This window comes from Hypomesus nipponensis, chromosome 19 (genome assembly GCF_054491055.1).
Source record: "Hypomesus nipponensis isolate SF chromosome 19, ASM5449105v1, whole genome shotgun sequence".
NCBI lineage: Eukaryota > Metazoa > Chordata > Actinopteri > Osmeriformes > Osmeridae > Hypomesus > Hypomesus nipponensis.
Window position 1 is genome coordinate 18,060,506 of NC_140379.1, and position 17,148 is coordinate 18,077,653.

Genomic DNA, 17,148 nt, shown 5'->3' on the forward strand with positions numbered 1-17,148 from the left:
TTTAACAAAGGTCAGTTGAAAGGTAAAATGTACAAATTCTGGGTGAACCTCACCAGATGAATGCAAACATTGTAATAAAAGGACAGATGACAAATAGACCAAATAAAGATAATTCTGCTTTTGTACAAGAACACACTCATGGAAGTGTATCACATGGATGTCCACGTGAAATTCACATCATTGCACTAAGGTAAAATGTTTGTGAAATGTCGTGGCACAAATGATGTAGCACAACCTTGAATGTGGTTGCCTACATGTGTCCCTGTGTCATTGTTATGCTCCTTGCTCTCAAGGGGCTTACCATTACAAAACACTTCATTAAAAAGGAACATTTCCTGTCACATGCACATAACATCCTACTCCTTGGTAAAACAATACGTCAAGACTGTAGAAGACTGCTGCACATCCCTGGAAAAGAGCCTGACCAGGCTGAAACACAAATTATAGATATGTTGTTCTGCGTCGCTCCAAAATCCATAATTCAAATTATTCATGTGTGACAACATGGTCTTGGTGTAGCTATGGACCTGTTGACAGGGCAAGGTGAATGGACAAAATGTTTAGAGCTTTCACAAGAGGGGATTGGGCAACAGAGGCTTTCTTTCCAGTAAAAACTCCCAGGACGTCAAGGTAGTGGGGGTTGGAGGCAGATTTCACTACATATAAAGCCAAGATCTCAGGACTTCACCCTGCAAACATCATCAGAATACATTGTCTCAGATGACCACACTGACAAAAATGGATTCTATAAACAACATGTGGTATGTTTTTACAATTCAAAAGCATAATTTAAGTAAATTTTCTTGTAACGTTGACTCCCATTGAGGATGGTTCACTCGCATATATATGTGTATTTATATATACACACACTCTTGATACATTAACTGTATATCAAAATGTACATGTACAGTATATCTGTCTAGATAAGGAAGACAGAGAAAAACCTTGGTCATGTTGGCTATAATACTTTGATGTTAAATAATGTAGAGTGGATGAATATTGTACATGCATCAGGACACTTCTCTCTATATAAAGGAACAGCCTTGGTCATGCAAGGGCTGGCCGTCTGTCAGTGTGTGTTGAGGTTGGGGGCTGTTGGTGTGGGTCTGTTAGATGTGTGTGTGTGTGTGTACGTGTGCTGTCCCTAGGTTGTCGTTGGCCGTGCTTCTGCTGGCGTCCTGTGTCTGTCTAGCAGATGAGGCTCTGGCTGAGTACAGGATCAAACATCACGCTTCAGGTAACAATCTAACACACACACACACACACCTCAAACGCCAGAGCTCACTTTTTGCATTCAAGCTCTTGATATCTAACACACAACTAAATCATGTTTCGTCATGCTTCTCCTTGATGAATAGAGGTATGAAATGTTGGCAAAGAGAGATGAAAACCTTTAAATGACCATTTCTCTGAATACTACAAATCCTTATTTATCTGTTTATATGCAATCAAGACTGGGGAATTGGAGGCTGTTCTGTCTCCATCAGAGAGCTAGCAGGGCGTGGTACAGGAGCATAAACCATACAATGAGGAACCATCCTGCTCCAAGCTCACAGTTGTTAAAAGATTAATAACAATATACAATGCATTATCCTGAATGAAGTGCAACTCCATCTGACCTTCACTTAAGTCAACAGAGAGCAAATTAAATTGTAGTTCTAGTCAAAACGTATCTTCCGGAGGATTGGCCTTTGGAGATATCAGCCTAAAAGTCACTTCATAGTTGATCTACAAAAAACAATGTGGTCCATACACATTTGTCAAAATATGTATATTATAGACTTTGAGAAGCACAATTGTCTAGCTGCCATCCAGCACCATGGCAACCACTCAACATTTCATTGAACCAGAAGAATGCTGCAATTGACCAAAATGATCGTTTCAACACAGAAGCTCTGGCAAAATTATAGCTGTACAATATCATGCACACTGTATTGGGATTTTTAAAAAGTCACACCAAACTTCAAGATATAAATGTAGTTTGACTCCAGAAAAGGTCAAGAAACAAGTCCAAAGTCCTGTTATCTGGAGATAAATATCAAGTGTCAAACAGTCAACATGAAACCTTTCTTGAATCTAAACAGTATGTCGAGATCCAGTCGTTAGTTGGTTGATAATCAAGTGTAAAGTTAACTCTACAACAATTGTCTCAATATTATTATCACAGCAATTTTTATAGCCAATGACTAAAGGTAACCAGCAAGCCAAAAACAGCAATGGGTATATGGTATAAGAGTATGGGATTACATTTACACTGACTGTAAGTCGCTCTTATCTTATCCAACTTACAGTAAGTACAGGGACACTCCCTCGAGAAAAGTATAGGGTGAAGTGCCTTGCCCAAGGACACATCTGAAATTATTACATTTTAATAGTTGTCTTTTATTACTTAGGGTTGACATCCTTACGTTCCAGGCGCATGGTTGGGGGAACAGTGGCTCCTCTGGTGCCCTGGCAAGCCATGGTGTCCCTGGAGGAGCTGAATGGAAGCTATGCAGGTGGAGCTCTCATTGCCCCAAATTGGGTTCTGACAGCAGGCAGGAACCTGTTTGTTAAGAAAAATCGTATGGACACGCAGGGCACAGAGGCAGCAATCCCTAAGGTGTACCTGGGCATCACAGGGCGGCCCCAGGCTGACGCCTCGAAAGAGGTTGCTGTGGAGAAGGTGAGTAGTATCCTATTATGAGATCAAAAAAATATATGCATGTTTCTCCAGAGAATTACAATATCTAGTTATATGATACAAGAAAGACGTACAAATGCAAGAATAAGCTGATTATACAAGTTGCCTTCACAATGAAACCCTGGACCAGATCAGACAAAATCAATATCCCCCTCCTAGGTGTTCCTACACCCAGGCTTCCAGAACCAGTCTGACTGGGACAACAACCTGGCTCTGATCCAACTGAAGACACCTGTGGTACTGGGGCCAAATGTGTACCCCATTCCCCTGCCAGAGTTGGGTCAGCACTTGGCAGACAGCCAGGGAGGAGTAGGGGTCATTGCTGGCTGGGGCTGGGGGGCTCTCTTCAGCCCCGCTCAGTCACTGAAACATCTAGTACTACCATTAGCCGATGACATCTCCTGTAATACAAATGAGAACAGTGGAAGGTTTTTGTACAGCAGACCGACTGTGGATGAAACAATGTTCTGCACAGGGCCAAGCAGGTAAATCAAAGTCACATTTTCACACCATTTAATGAGGTACGACAGTAGAGTATATTGTGACTAGGCCGGATTCAAACCTGTGCTACTGCTGTGAGACCTCAGCGAATGTGGAATGCATACTTAACCGGTGAGCTACCAGTGCACCCGTAAAGTACACTGTTCTCTGGTTGCATTCTGCACAGGTACCAGGAGAATTTGTGTTACGGGGATGCAGGGGGAGCACTGGTGGTCAGGACCCACAGAGACGTGTATGCAGCTGGGATACTGTCCTTTGACAAGGCCTGCTCCACTGAGAAGTATTCCATCTACATGAAGCTGTCCGCCTACCTTCCCTGGATCCACAGCGTTCTGAGGGGAGACACCGAGGAGTCAGCCAGTCGCCGCGCTGCAGTCGTATCCGAGATGCACTCCTGGCAACAGTCCTGACTCTCACGAGACAGAGCAGTGGCTGGTTAAACTGCTAGCTGAACACTCGCAACACACTTGTCTTATTTGTTGGGTTATTCCAGCGCTTAATTTAAATGATTTAGGGTGGTTTAGTGTCTCTGATTGTTGCCATTCACAGTTTGTATACAAATCTGTTTACAGAAACTATAAAAATGCTTTTTGGGATAGTGTCAAATATTATCCTTGGTGTACCAGATAAGCTATAATATAAGATCATGCCAGTAAACATTTTGTAATTCAAAAGTATAAAGATACCTATTTTCTTCCTGGACAGCACACCTAATAGAACTTCTCTTTGAAAGCTCTTAATGCTCAAGTCAGCATAAAATTGGCAGTCGGCTGAAAGTGTTTCTCTGTTGAAGAGCAGGGTTCATTCATGCGTAATCTGAGTATGTATAACTACGCAATATAATGTATCCATCTCAGTGCACAAACTGCCAGAATCCCTTCAGTTCCTTATCTTAATTGACAAATTGTTAAGTGTATGCAGGTGTGTAGGCCACACCCATTACTTGCCAAAGCCTGTTTTTTGTTGATAATGAGTAGTTACTTACTGGGCGAAATAAGGACATGCAGAATGTTTTGTATAGACATCAGCTATTTCAGGCATGGTTGATCCTTAAAACATTGCTATTCCATTCAATTTGAAAATAAATTATGTAAACTTGAACCGACAGTAGCTGGGTTTTTTAACTTCTTAGAGTACATGAAGTGGTGACCAACTTTGTCACACCTGCCATGATACAACATATCACCACAGCAAGTGGAACAGCACACACGGAGGAAGGGTTTCTAAGTTGGTCTTAATATTGAATGAGAGAAAGATAGAGAGAGTGCTACTGGAAAGAGGGAGGCATAAACATAAATGTTGTGAAGTAGAAACGGGCAAATAAAAGAGGAAAACTAAAAAAGGAATTGAAAAGCTTTGTCTCATCCATTTCAGAGGAAGCAGCTGTTTCTCCTGCTCGTGAGAGTTCTGAAGGTAAGTATCCACAGAGACCCATTCAATAAGGGAAAAAATCTTCACAGGCCTGCCTCTTTAGTCTCCACACACACATGTTCGTAGACTTGTACTCGTACATGTCAGCACATAACATGGGTGAGAGAGTGGATTGTATAGCAGCAAAAGAGGTGTGGGAAGGAAGCCTGGGATTAGCTAGAGGAGTAATATCAGGTAACGAAGTTCCAGGAAGTAGAAGCTCTCAGCTGTCTTCTGTGGCCACATGTTCTTGTTTCAAAGCACAACATCCTGCTTTTGTTTATTGATGGGTGGTGCTTGTCTGTGTGTGTGTGAGTGTGAGTGTGAGTGTGTGTGTGCATGTCGGTGTTTGTTTGTGTGTGTGTGTGAAGTCTGACAACGTTTACCTGCTGATGTAACAATGTAGCCTACATTGTTACTAACACTCATAAATCATTGTTGACTTATACCATGGCTAAATGGCCATACCATTTTTTTATGATATGTACATTCAGACATCCGTATTCCTGGGACAGACGTTCCTATTACACCATTACGGTGACTCAACACTATTCTTAGTAGTTTCCAACTAAAACACGAATATTGTGTTGGCTGGAAATTTCTTTTTTTAGTGGCTGATGGCAGGGGGGGTCTGGTGCACCTCTGGTGTGTCTGAAATATTAATACCCCTGTCAGGGGTGGTTACTCACTGGAAGCCTCTCTCAGAGAGCAGCACCCAGGCCAGCCCAATCCCCCTCACCCCACCCCCCTCCTGCAGCACTGGGGCGGTTATGTAAGGAGGCGGGGGCGGTGGGGAGCTGCAGCACCAGGCTTTTTCACTTCATCCAGTCCGTCATTTAGACACTGAATTCGTTTTTGTTTTAAGTTCAGCAAAACATAAAGCCTGATAAATACACAACATGTCACATGTCTCAGTGGTTTATTGCCGCTAGAGTTCAGAGCTAAACAGAGGTCTAACCCTGAAACCGGCTCTATCCCCGGCACAGATCCTGATTCTCATGTGTCATTAAACGTAAGGCTGAGTTGATGTTGTGGTTGGCTGTGTGTGATGTGGACTGATGCAAGAGGCCTGATTGAAAACCTTGCTTAATTTCCTGTCCAGTTTCTCTCATCATGATCCTCATGTTTTCTTATGGTGTGATCTTTGACTCTTTCTCTCTCTCCCTGCGTGTGCGTGTGTTTGTGTGTGGTGCGTGTTTGTGCATGTATGTGTGTGTATTTGTGTGTTTTCTCCAAGGCTCTAATCTCTGGGAAACAAATTGCTTCTTTCTGTCTCTCTCTCTCTCTCTCTCTCTCTCTCTCTCTCTCTCTCTCTCTCTCTCTCTCTCTCTCTCTCTCATCCCTTTCAAACAGCAACAATAGATAGAACCACCACCACCTGTGTCACCGACCATGATAACTCACACAGCACACATATAATGCAAAAGCTTTAAAAAAGTAAAGCTTGCACAAATACAAAGCGGTGTTTCTTTTTGTGAGTCATTTCACCCATGACATACATGGACACACAGGTCTGTGATGTCGGTCTTGAACAGTGTGTCAGTTTTCCTGTAAGTAATGTTGTGAAGGCAATTTGGCTTTACTTTGCTCCGTTCCTAATATTTAAAATGACAGAAAATGATTTTGATTTGATTATTTATACTCCCTCTAATATAAAATCCATGTTAAGATTAAACGCCCTGCTCCTCGGGCTGTTCCAGCAGAGATGTCAGAGCAGAAGTGGCAGCAGGGTTGGGAGAGATCCTGGGAGAGCTGTTGGGTCTGTCAGTGGGCAGCAGTCTGCATGCATGGGATGGACTGGAGCACGTTTCTGAGTGATGTTTCAGATGGTGTGCATCATCATAGCTTCCTCATGCTCTTACTTTACAAGAGTCTTCATATTTTTTCTGACTCAACCTTTTGCAATCATGCCCTGAGAACCACTGAATCTGTCCCTTATAGGAGGTAAGTGAAGTAGAGGCCTTGTCAAAGTGCTCCAAAATTATAGGCATCCACAGTGAAGTTCTTTGCTTGTTATCATGCCAGTACAAATATATTCACGCCATATGGAGCAAGATATAAATCGATTTTCCAGTTAAATTCAGCCTCGCAGGAGTGGGAACGTAATGCAACCGTAGGATGAGTAGAACAGCTTTACAGTAATGTATGGAAAAGTGTGTACCATGGATGCCAATATGGTATGTCTCTCACCACCAGTGAACATGATCTACCTGATAACACAGGAACCTTGTTCTCATTGGTAAATAATAGAGGTGAGGAACGTGCAAATGAGCCCAAAAATAATCAGGCTATTAGCCTTTGTGCTGTTTCTTATCTCAGTGTAGAATTTCCAGTTCAGACTGGCCTATTGTTGTGTATTTATTTTCATCATCCACCATATCTGTCTTTATTTACAGGGACCTTATCAAATCCCTGTGGGCTTAACAAACACCATGACCTTCAGAGGTAGTCAGTATACAGACATCGACTGTGAATGACAAGCTTTTTGCTCTGACGTAGTCTCTCACTCTACACCTGCAACCACTTCCTTGATGCTTAATACTTTAGACCATCCATTTTAATCCCGTTCAGACAAACACTATTAAATATTAACTCTAGTTTGTACTGCCTAGACAGTAACGTGAAACATTTTAGATTTCTCTTCGAAGGTTTGAAAGAGAGAGAGAGAATGGATGGATGGAGGTATCTGGCATGTCTGGGATATAAAAAAAAAAACTAATGGACACACACACACACACACAACTAAAATTTAGAAGGAAATTCATTTCCAGCAGATATCTCAGCTTTCACGCCAACTATGCATGACCAAAATTCAGAATAAGTGTTTATTTGTGTGTGGTCTGCTTACAGAAAATGCCGTAGTGATTTTCAAGCGATTCAGATCAGAATACCTTCAGAAATCTGTGAATGCATTTCAAGTGACTGCCTCAGCACATGAGCAGTAACCCAAGTCTGCCAGTCTAAACATTCATCAGGGCTGTAAAGTGCCATGGCCTCTGGCTTTGAAATCACAGCATAATTACTAGCAGTTTAGCAGACAAGGTAGACTCTAACAACCTAGGCTGAGCTGTACTGGCTGACAGCTCTCTCTCGCTCTCTCTCTCCCCCCTCTCTCTGTCCATTTATCTTTCTCTCTCTCTGTCTCTCTCACACACACCTCTCTCTCCCTCCCTCTCCCTCTCTCTCTCTCTCTCTCTCTCTCTCTCTCTCTATGTACTCCCTTCTTTTTCTGAGACAGTGCCCACACTACTCCATCAGAACCTTAAAGCTGAACAGTCCCCTAAATTAAACTCTCACACAGCTGTTTTGCACCATCCAGAATCTGTATGTGTGTGTCTGTGTGTGTGTGTGTGTGTGTGTGTGTGTGTATCTATCTGTGCAGGTCTGTGTATGTGTGAGTGTGTGTATTTCTTTAGCAGTGAAATGTATCTTTAATGATGGGAAATGGATTTCGCTGCCACACAAACACACACATTCTGTCACTCACACACCCTTGTGACCTGCCATCCATCTCAGTTACTGAATGCCAAAGACCTGCACGTAATTAGAATATTATATATATAAAAACAGTTTATCTGTTAAATGATGCACACTTTCTGTGTGTGTGTGAATGTTTATGTGTGTGCCAGTGGGTAGTAATGCAGTCTATTCTCTGCACTAGGCATCTTCTTGAAGTGCTTTAACAGGCCCTGACACCACCAGGGACTGTCATTGTATAAAGAGGAGTGGACAGGGATTAAATGCCATGCAAATGCCATGGCTGTCACACCTACCCGTTAAGGCCACCTGACTAATAGACCCTCATCTCCTCCTATTTTTCCCAGTCTCCTTCTCTCCTCCTCTCTTCAACTTTCTCTTCCTCTGCTCCCCTTTCATTTCCTTTTCTCTCCTCTCCGCACGCCTCCTCTCTTCTCCCCTCCTCAGCTCGGTGTCTGGTTCAATTGGGCTCAGATGACTTTATAGATCAGTGTCAGCCTCTCTCTCGCTGACTAAACATATACTTCTTGATCCCTCCCTCAATCCCACCTTCTCAGATTTGGCTCTCCTCCTTTCCACACACTCTGCTTCTCCACTTACCCAGTGTCTTCCGTGTTTCCTCATGGTCCCTCTCTTATTCTCCATGTCTCCCTCTCTCTGTGTCTACCCCCTCCCCCCCCCCCCAAGAACTTTTACATCACACTACTTTGATGATTTAAGTGAGGGCCATTGGACATTTCTTTCTCTCTCGCTTCAGTAACACAACTCAATTTTCTTACTAGCTCTAGTAACATCTATCTGGCTTGTTGCTTTCTCTTACTTCCTCTTCCACTCAGTCTCTCACTCCATATCTCTCGCCCCCTGCTCTTAAACACTGTGTGCTGAAGCATGGAAATACACCCTGGGTCATTACCCATGATACAGTGAGGGCAGGGTGGATGAAAGGGGGATGTGTTGGCTAAACAACCCCAAGCCCCATGTCACTCAGTTTCCCTGACCCTTACACACACACACAAAGTTCTCTGTGGGAGCCGCTGTGGGAGCCGCAGCTCTGTCCCCTTGTCTTGAGCTCATAGTTATCATTTGTCTCTGCTGCCAGTCTATTTGGGCTGGTGTGTCTTTTTGCTGCTGTGCACGTGAGACTAAACAAAAGCAAATGCAAGTACATTTTATGAGATGGGCTATCTACAATATACCTTCGAGCAGAGGTGATTCTAGGATCAGACCTTTAGGGGTGCTCAGCCCCCAATGAGAATGAGACATGAATACAGTGCCTTGAAAAAGTGCTAAACCACCTGCTGATGAATCCCTAATTTCATTGGATAACAATTAATACAATTATTAATCGTGATGAGCAGAAATCTTTACTGTCTGTCTCTGTCATTAGGCTCTGTCTGCTGTGGACATCCCAAATAATGTTGTCCTCTATGAGAGAAGTAGCACAGGCCGTTAACCAGAGTTACAGGCTTCAGATGTTCAATTAATGAAACAAGCTCTTGAAAGAGGGTTCAGAACAGTCTGATCATAAAGGTTGCCTAGGCTGAACTGAATTGATTCACTCTAAATGAATAGAGCTGTATCATAAGACAAACACAAATCTTTTCACTAGATTCTTCTCTTTCTCCTCCTGCCAGCCTGCATGTCTGCCTTCTCATTTGCCTGTTACCTGTGAACAGATCCCCTGTGGCTTCACCCCTGGAAGCACAGGTGCTGCATGCAAGCCGTTTACAATGGTAAACAGGAACTACTTGTTATCAGAGAAAGATTTCTTCTCTGCTACTTTTTTGTTAAAGCACCATTTTCTTTGTAACTGCTGCTGAGACAAACACATGCAGAAACACACAGACACACAGCAATATGCATTATAGGTGTATATCAGAAGGTGGTGTCTGGGGTTCACCTGACTTGAGTACCCTGACCTTTTAGATTTTTCATGGGGGAAATGACAGGAGAGAAAGGTTAAAGCATTTTTGCATAGCTTTGACAACCCAATGCCTTTTCATCTCTTCAAATGGAGATAACGGTGGTGCACTTGCATGATAAATGATTGTGCTTAAGAAGTGCAGGCTAGCTCGAGTTTGTTTCTCATGCACAGAATTATGTCTTCAAAAAGCTCATCTAAAAACAGGTTGTCTCGTTGAATAAAATAAGTTGGTTGATTTAAAACACACTGCAGAACCATATTAGTATATGGTTAACTAACATTATCCTCAGGTTCACTTTTCCACTCAGTAGCATTACTTTCTACATAACCCTTGGAGAGAATAGATGGGTTCATTAGGAGAGTGGGACGACCATGCCATCTCGGGTGACATAACATGGGGCCGTTTTAATGGATATGCCTTCTTTTTTTTTTTTACTCATTTATCAGCGCTCTGCACTCTCTATGCTGTCACTCACAGGAAGGTCTGTGCGTCAGCAAGCTGATAATGTGGTGCTGGTGCTTAATTCATGTATACATGAGCATAGTTAAGGGTGACTGAAGGTGTGCTGTTATGAGGAGGGGGGGGGGGTGTTGAATGAAAAAAGGGAAGGGGAGGGATCTTATGGGTCAGCCATGATTTATTTATGACTGAAGGTACATTCTGGAGGAAAGATGGAGGAGTGATGGAGGAGAGGGAAAACAAAATTAATCCCACATATCTGGATGTAGGAATACAGACATTAAACAGATCCGCCACTAGAGAGACATACACAGCAAGTGATGTGAGGCGTGTGCAAATATACTTTCAAGACACTCATTATGTTTACATTCATAAAAAAGTGTACTTAATGGTTTGAAAGGTTGTGATTTTCAGAAGTAAGAAAGTAGTTGCTTTGGGTCTGGATATTACAAATAACAAATCATCCTTTTAAAAACCAAATTAATTTTTTTTTAAACTAAGGGAAACTAAGGGAATCAGTGAAAGTTTATCTGAGAAATGCAGCAGCTGTAGTAAAGAAGAGATGAAGGCAGTAACCCTTCAGCAGTATTACATCAGGCTCCCCTCGTAATATCCATGTGATCTGGATGAGACCAGGTAGTAGGCTGAGTGGAGGACAGCTGGCATTGCTGTCTCCAGGGGCTTTTCATCCTCAGAACGTCTCCTCTCGTAAGGAAACACCTTACTTCACAGGCCCCTCCCACACAAAGTTCAAATGACAATCTTGGTGCTGAAAACCGTGTCAAAGTGACAGTTCTGCTCTTCTGAGAAGGTGTTTCTCCAGTCTCCAATTTGACCTGATCACAAAATCACATGGCATACACAGCAGAATGAGGTAGGGTAGGGAAAAGAAGGCTAGGGTATGGTATAGTAGTGTAGGGTTAGGGGAGGGAAGTGTAGAGTAGGGTATGGTAGAGTTGGGGGTAGCAGAGGGGAGGGATAACAAACTCCAACACAACAAAGCCCAATACAATTACCAATACAATTACCAATACAATTCAACACAACACAACACAATATTCAGGTAATGGGACCCTTTACAATACAACTTCACCTTTCCTCATGAAGTTTCCCTTGCTGTGGTCCATGATGTCCTGAGGGACCAGGGAATAGTTCACCATACGGTTCTCCTTCATGCTGCTGAAGCTGCAGTGACAGAGGCAGCGTTTGAACTCCTCGTCCACTAGGGGCTGCTGCAGGAAAGCGCTCACCTTCTCTATCGACCCTCGCAGGTCCTCGGGGAATAAATAAAGACGCAGTTTCTTTAAATTCACAAAAATATTACTTGAAAATTGAGTTATGGTATAAATAGTGACAATAGGGGCCCTATATGCTATGCTATAACATAATGAACACAGTGCACATCAACAGGGACGTCTGATCAATTTAGTATCAATGTATATGATGTCAACATATCTCTACTGTATTTTGCATTGTGCTCCATTGATACTCTATGGAAATGGAACAAAATACAATACTACTTTATGCATTTTGAAGTTGTAAATTGATGTAATGCTGTCTATAGCTGTTGTGTGGTTAATGGCAACAGTAAAAGCAGTTTGATCTGGATGAGTTGTCCTACCAGCCACATCTCTTCATAGGAGATATAAAGGAAATTGTCCACAAGGTCGACTTGACTGGTCCAGCCTTTCACATGATCAAACTAAGATCCGTAGTAAACTGTAAAAACGTTTGCGTGAGATCAGCCATTGTTGGGCATAGTTTAGATTACATTTGATCTATTAGATCTGTATGTAATTTGTGATCGAAATTGTTATATCAATAAGACTGTCTAGCTCGTTGCTGAGAAAGCTGTAACCTTGTGTTCTGATAATATGAAGAAGAGCCTGTTGTGTGCTGGAGGCTGCAGTGCTTTCTACATGTATAACAGGCCTGTCCTTGGGAGGGCTCTTTATCAGAGTCTGGCAGACTGTGTACTCTGTGTGTTTCTGAAGAAGCCTTTATTCAATAAATACAGCTTTGGGGTTTTGTGGTGGTCTGTCATTAAACATTGATCAATTAACAATAATAAAGATTACATACAATGATTTCTATATTACGTCTACATTATGTTTGATCTACACCCTGCTATATTGGCTCATGAGAACATGGAACGTCAATGGCATTTCGAGGAGCACTATCTAAAGACTAAACAAATAATATCTAACACCTGCACAGCTTCTCTCTGTGCTTGCGTAGGCTATGTTGATTGTCACCCACCTGACGTTTCTAGTGAGAGTTGAAAAAAAAACATATTGTGATACTATTTAACTGCCCTTCCTTCCTGTTTTCTTTGTCCAGTCCTCTGAGAGGCTCACCTTGAGTGTATCAGACACCTGCACCTTATATATATGTAATAAATACTATTTTGTCTTGAACTTGTATTTGGAAACTGACTTCATTGACTTGGTACTTCCACAGCATTAGGGTACAGTAAGAGACTTATTCAGTTTCTTGATTCTCAGATTTCCATCACAATTTGCAGACAGTCATTTCATCTTACCTGTAACTTCCAGAAACCTGTCCAGAAAGTCTTTAAAGGAACCAGGCTCAGGGATGAAGTTAGCCATCTTGTGGAAGTGGTAGAAAGAGACTGCCACATGTTTGGGGTTCCTGCTCACATAGATCACCTGAGAGTGAAATGAAGAAATGACAGCGACAGTTTGCACCATTACTCAATGCAGTCATGAGATACTAACTGACAGACTACCAATGGGTTCTGTCTCTTTTGTTTCTCAAAAACTCCCTTTCGCATAGTTTCATCCCAATTCTTCACATCAATCATGTTGTGAACTGAAATATCATAATTTGAAAGAAACTCTAAGAGAGAAACTTATGTTTCAGTTTATGTAACAGCGAATGTTACGAATGCACTTTTGCTCTCCATAGAATCACCAGAGCAGAGACAGAAACATAAAGATGCATAGCTCACAGGAGACTGACCTTGGCTTTGAAGCCCTGCAACGCGTTTCCCAGAAAGCTGTATGGCAGGTGTGTGGTGAGAAGACACGCGCCCTGGGAGGCCCCTACCACCTGGCTGCTGTAGTACTGCTCCAGCAGGGCGCCCGCTCCCAGTTAGGCACAGTCTGGGACTTCTGGGGATCCCCTCGCCTACTTACTAGAGTCACCACTTCCTGCATCCACGTGGTGCCTGTAAATGGAATGACTAAGTTCAGTTAAGTTCAGGGTTTTATTATCAATCTGCAGATTGGGAGAGAAAACCAGACCCCTGACAATAAATGACAACACAACACCAGGCTTGAGGTCTCAACCATGTCTTGCTCCGCACAGTCTGGGACTTCTGGGGATCCCCTCAGTAGTAAAATCCCCTCCCCTAGTAAAATTGACCAATCATATCTTCCCTCTAAATGGGGGGGCCTTGTTAACGCTAACTTTATGACAAGTTCCGCCCGCTGTGGGAACGGAGAAACATGATCACAAGCCTAATAGACTAGCTAGCCTGTTCATTCACTTCACAAGTGAAGCTGCGAGTAACATCCCTGCTGGTGAGGAGGACATTGTTTCACATTTGTTATGCCCGGTAATCTAGGTTAACTATTAATGAGAAGTTGGGATTAATCGGCAAAGGAAGACCTACACCAGAAGTTAATTTTGTGCAGAAAACCAAAGCTTTTGAGAGCCTATATGTTATAGTGTGGTGCAGAATGACCGGTCAATCTGTAGGCTAACTATATGTACCAACGCAACGTCATTATGCACAATTACCTTATGCACAATTACCGTGAATAGTGACGCAAGGGCTGGCTCAAATAGTGCTAAATGACCAACACAATTTCATGTAGGCCTTAATGCTGTGCGCGCTGTATGGTGTTTTTTTCCCGACGAGTAATTTAGGTCAGAGGGCCAAGGTTTAAGAGTCACGGTTCGCTACTAATGAGTATGTTTGCTGCAGGTCATTCATTTGTATGTTTCCAAAGTCTTTACTTTTAGCGGGGAGCTAATTGTGTATGCTCTCCCCTCTTTTCTTTGTAACCCAAAGGTTTTCAACCTACTAGCCTACTACTACTACCACTCACCTACTAAATAAAAGTGGAAAAAGTGATCGAGTTGCTACCCTGTTCTCTGTCCTATGCCTTTGTCAAGTTAGAGGCAGTCACTAACATTACACCGAGATAACTTGACAGTGACAGACATCCTCTTTTACCCGGACTATAGAGAGACCTGTCGACCGCATTCTCAGTTCTGCCAGACGCAGTATAATAAGATGCAACCCCCCCCACACTCCCTACCCTACCTTAATGAACAATAGGAAAATGTAATTGTGAAATCTTGCTGTTCAACACAATGATATCATAATCAAATGACTGTAAGAGTCCAATTGAATATAACGGGAAATTGCAATCAAATGATTTGCTCATGGAACATAGTTGACTATTGCCTGATAACATTAAGACCATTAAACACTTAAGACCATTAAGACCTTTTCACCAAAATCATTTTTTTCTACAATATAACACGTGTTTATTGATTGAAAATATTGAGCTCTGTATTCTTCATTAACTCAGCCAATAGCTCTGCAGTAAGAGTATGTGCCCCTATTATTATGACGCAACTATCCCTATAAATAGGGATATCCCTCAGAGCAAGGTCAGTAGAAATGATAGTAGAAATGATTCAGCCAATGACGGTTTCATAGAGCAGGTACTCTACTTTATTTACACTCATATTTCCTTTACATTCATCACATCACTCGCTCTTTCTGTTGATTTGAAATCATGAATTCTACAATCAACAAATGTTGCATTGTTTTTAGAAGAGTTGGAGGCCGATTTCCTAAAAGGGAGAAACACAAAGAGAGGAAAAAAGATCAAAGATATTGATGAGAAAATCCAGATTATAGTTTTACAATGATCCATTGACAGGTAAATAATTAACATATCACACGCATATGTTGATATCTGACAGTAAATCTCTTCCATTTCTTACCTCAGCTCATGTTGATGCGATTCCCTGAACCAATGGATCCGGAGTTAGAACAAGCGTTAACATTGGAGGTGTTGCCAACCCGTTGACCAGCTCCCACTCTTCCTGTTAAAATATGAGAATTGAGATAAGGAATTCAGAGTTGACAATAGAAACTCAGATTTTTGCCTTTAAGATCCTGATATCTGAACATAAGTAATAAACTGGACTGTTGATACAGTTCTGGCAATTGAATTCAATTTATTAAGAGGATATAAGCAATAAGAAGAACATCTTGCCTTTCATATCAACTGTGTTGCCTGATCCAATGCATCCTGCATTATATCCGACATCGACGCAAGAGGTGTTGCCCACAGCAGCATTGGGTCCAACACATCCTGTAAGAGAACATGCGAGAAAGAAATTTGATGAAACTGTCAAGACAACCTGACAGAAGAGAATAGACACACTCAGATCTACCTTTAACGGCGAAGGCATTATTGGAACCAACGTTGCCTGAGTTGCAGCCCACGTGGATGTTGTCGGTATTACCAATGTTCGACATTGTTCCTGCTGAGATCTAGAGAGTCAGAGAATGACTGAGAGGAAAGTAAAACCATGATTATCATACAAATGGGTTCAGTCAAAAATGTTTGACATGTTTTAGCGCATTGGGTTTCTCTCTTTGAATATCTTATGTTGTAAGAGAGTCTGTCATAGCCTGAATATCTAATGCAACATAAAATATGACAGTAAATGAGTTGTCTAAAAGAAAGCAGTAGACTGAAAAACAGACATGCATGCAATCTCCATCTTACCACTGGTTTCAGTCCTGTGCTTTGAGCTGAGCTTGTTGACCTGAGGAGAGAAGACTGCTTTTATAAAGATCCTGAACAAGTGTGTTCATGTCTGTTTAAGAGGAGGAACTTCCTTGGGCGGGTTTCCCAGATTCGTTAAGAAGCTCTTAACACTAAGAGCGTCTTAAGAACGTTCTAAGGGCGCTCTAGAATGCTCTTAGAACGTCCTTAAGAAGATTTTAGCGTTAAGAGCTTCTTAACGAATCTGGGAAACCCGGCCCTTATAGGTTCAAAGCAGTTTTCTTTGTTCAGCTTAACGTTTCCACAGAATCTGAAGAGGATATGTGAGGTTTGTCATCAGCTGAGGTTTCAATTTCAAGAAAAAAAAATATTAATTCGGAAATTGGAAACAAGTTGTATTAAACATTTGGCTGACTGTTATAGTAAGACTACTGTTACACTACTTTATAATCTCATCACATATCCACATGTAATGGAGTCACCTTTTTACAGATAATGGATGGATAGAAACAATGAAATGGATTGATCACAGATATGAACACAAATAGAGGCATCTCTCTACACCTCTAATCTTTGGTCTACGTTTTCATCAACATTTGTAAAACCTAAAAATCCAGTGTTGGAACATAGTCCTAGTCAGCGTTGGGAACGTTACTTTAAAAAAGTAATTGGGTGTGCTTGCCTTCGGCAAGAGCACAACCTTGGTTCTCTCACATATATATATTATTATTGTGGGAATGCTGTTAAGCATCTGTGAAATTGAAAGGAATAGACTCATCTAATTGGTTAGAAAAATGACTAACATTCCCCCGATTGTCCCTTAAGGACTTAGTATTAGTGTGGCATTATTCAAACCGTAGATTTTTTTGGTAGGAAAACCAAGCTACATCTGCTGATGGTTAGTTTATAACAT

General features: G+C 41.9%; 1 protein-coding gene, 1 long non-coding RNA gene and 1 pseudogene across 4 annotated transcripts; 1 reads left to right on the forward strand and 2 right to left on the reverse strand.

Moving 5' to 3' along the window:
- Positions 1-657: 657 nt before the first annotated feature.
- hp (haptoglobin) lies at positions 658-4,285 on the forward strand. 2 transcript variants are annotated; one of them, XM_084682387.1, is made up of 5 exons: positions 658-761; positions 1,149-1,237; positions 2,394-2,665; positions 2,843-3,168; positions 3,351-4,285. In XM_084682387.1, the coding sequence occupies exons 1-5, from the start codon at positions 721-723 to the stop codon at positions 3,592-3,594; spliced, it is 972 nt and encodes a 323-aa protein (XP_084538513.1). In that variant the 5' UTR covers positions 658-720; the 3' UTR covers positions 3,595-4,285. The 2 variants fall into 2 exon arrangements, with proteins under 2 accessions (XP_084538513.1, XP_084538514.1); XM_084682388.1 differs by lacking the exon at positions 658-761 and having other exon boundaries at positions 2,416-2,665.
- Positions 4,286-10,892: 6,607 nt separating this feature from the next.
- On the reverse strand, positions 10,893-13,769 carry LOC146247308 (sulfotransferase 2B1-like; annotated as a pseudogene). Its single transcript, XR_014732309.1, has 6 exons — positions 13,742-13,769; positions 13,438-13,645; positions 12,998-13,124; positions 12,077-12,174; positions 11,549-11,729; positions 10,893-11,291 (listed from the first exon to the last, which is right to left on the reverse strand). The product of XR_014732309.1 is annotated as a sulfotransferase 2B1-like (transcript).
- Positions 13,770-15,139: 1,370 nt separating this feature from the next.
- Positions 15,140-16,358, reverse strand: LOC146247309 (uncharacterized). Its single transcript, XR_014732230.1, has 5 exons — positions 16,236-16,358; positions 15,898-16,016; positions 15,717-15,815; positions 15,442-15,543; positions 15,140-15,288 (listed from the first exon to the last, which is right to left on the reverse strand). It is a non-coding gene; the product is annotated as an uncharacterized LOC146247309 (long non-coding RNA).
- Between the last annotated feature and the right edge of the window lie 790 nt (positions 16,359-17,148).

Excerpts from the sequence above, each read along its gene's own strand:
- hp (XM_084682387.1), top strand. The coding sequence starts at position 721 with ATGACCACACTGACAAAAATGGATTCTATAAACAACATGTG. Across the intron at positions 1,238-2,393 it reads GATCAAACATCACGCTTCAG|GGTTGACATCCTTACGTTCC; the intron begins GTAACAATCTAA and ends TTTATTACTTAG. Across the intron at positions 3,169-3,350 it reads TTCTGCACAGGGCCAAGCAG|GTACCAGGAGAATTTGTGTT; the intron begins GTAAATCAAAGT and ends CATTCTGCACAG.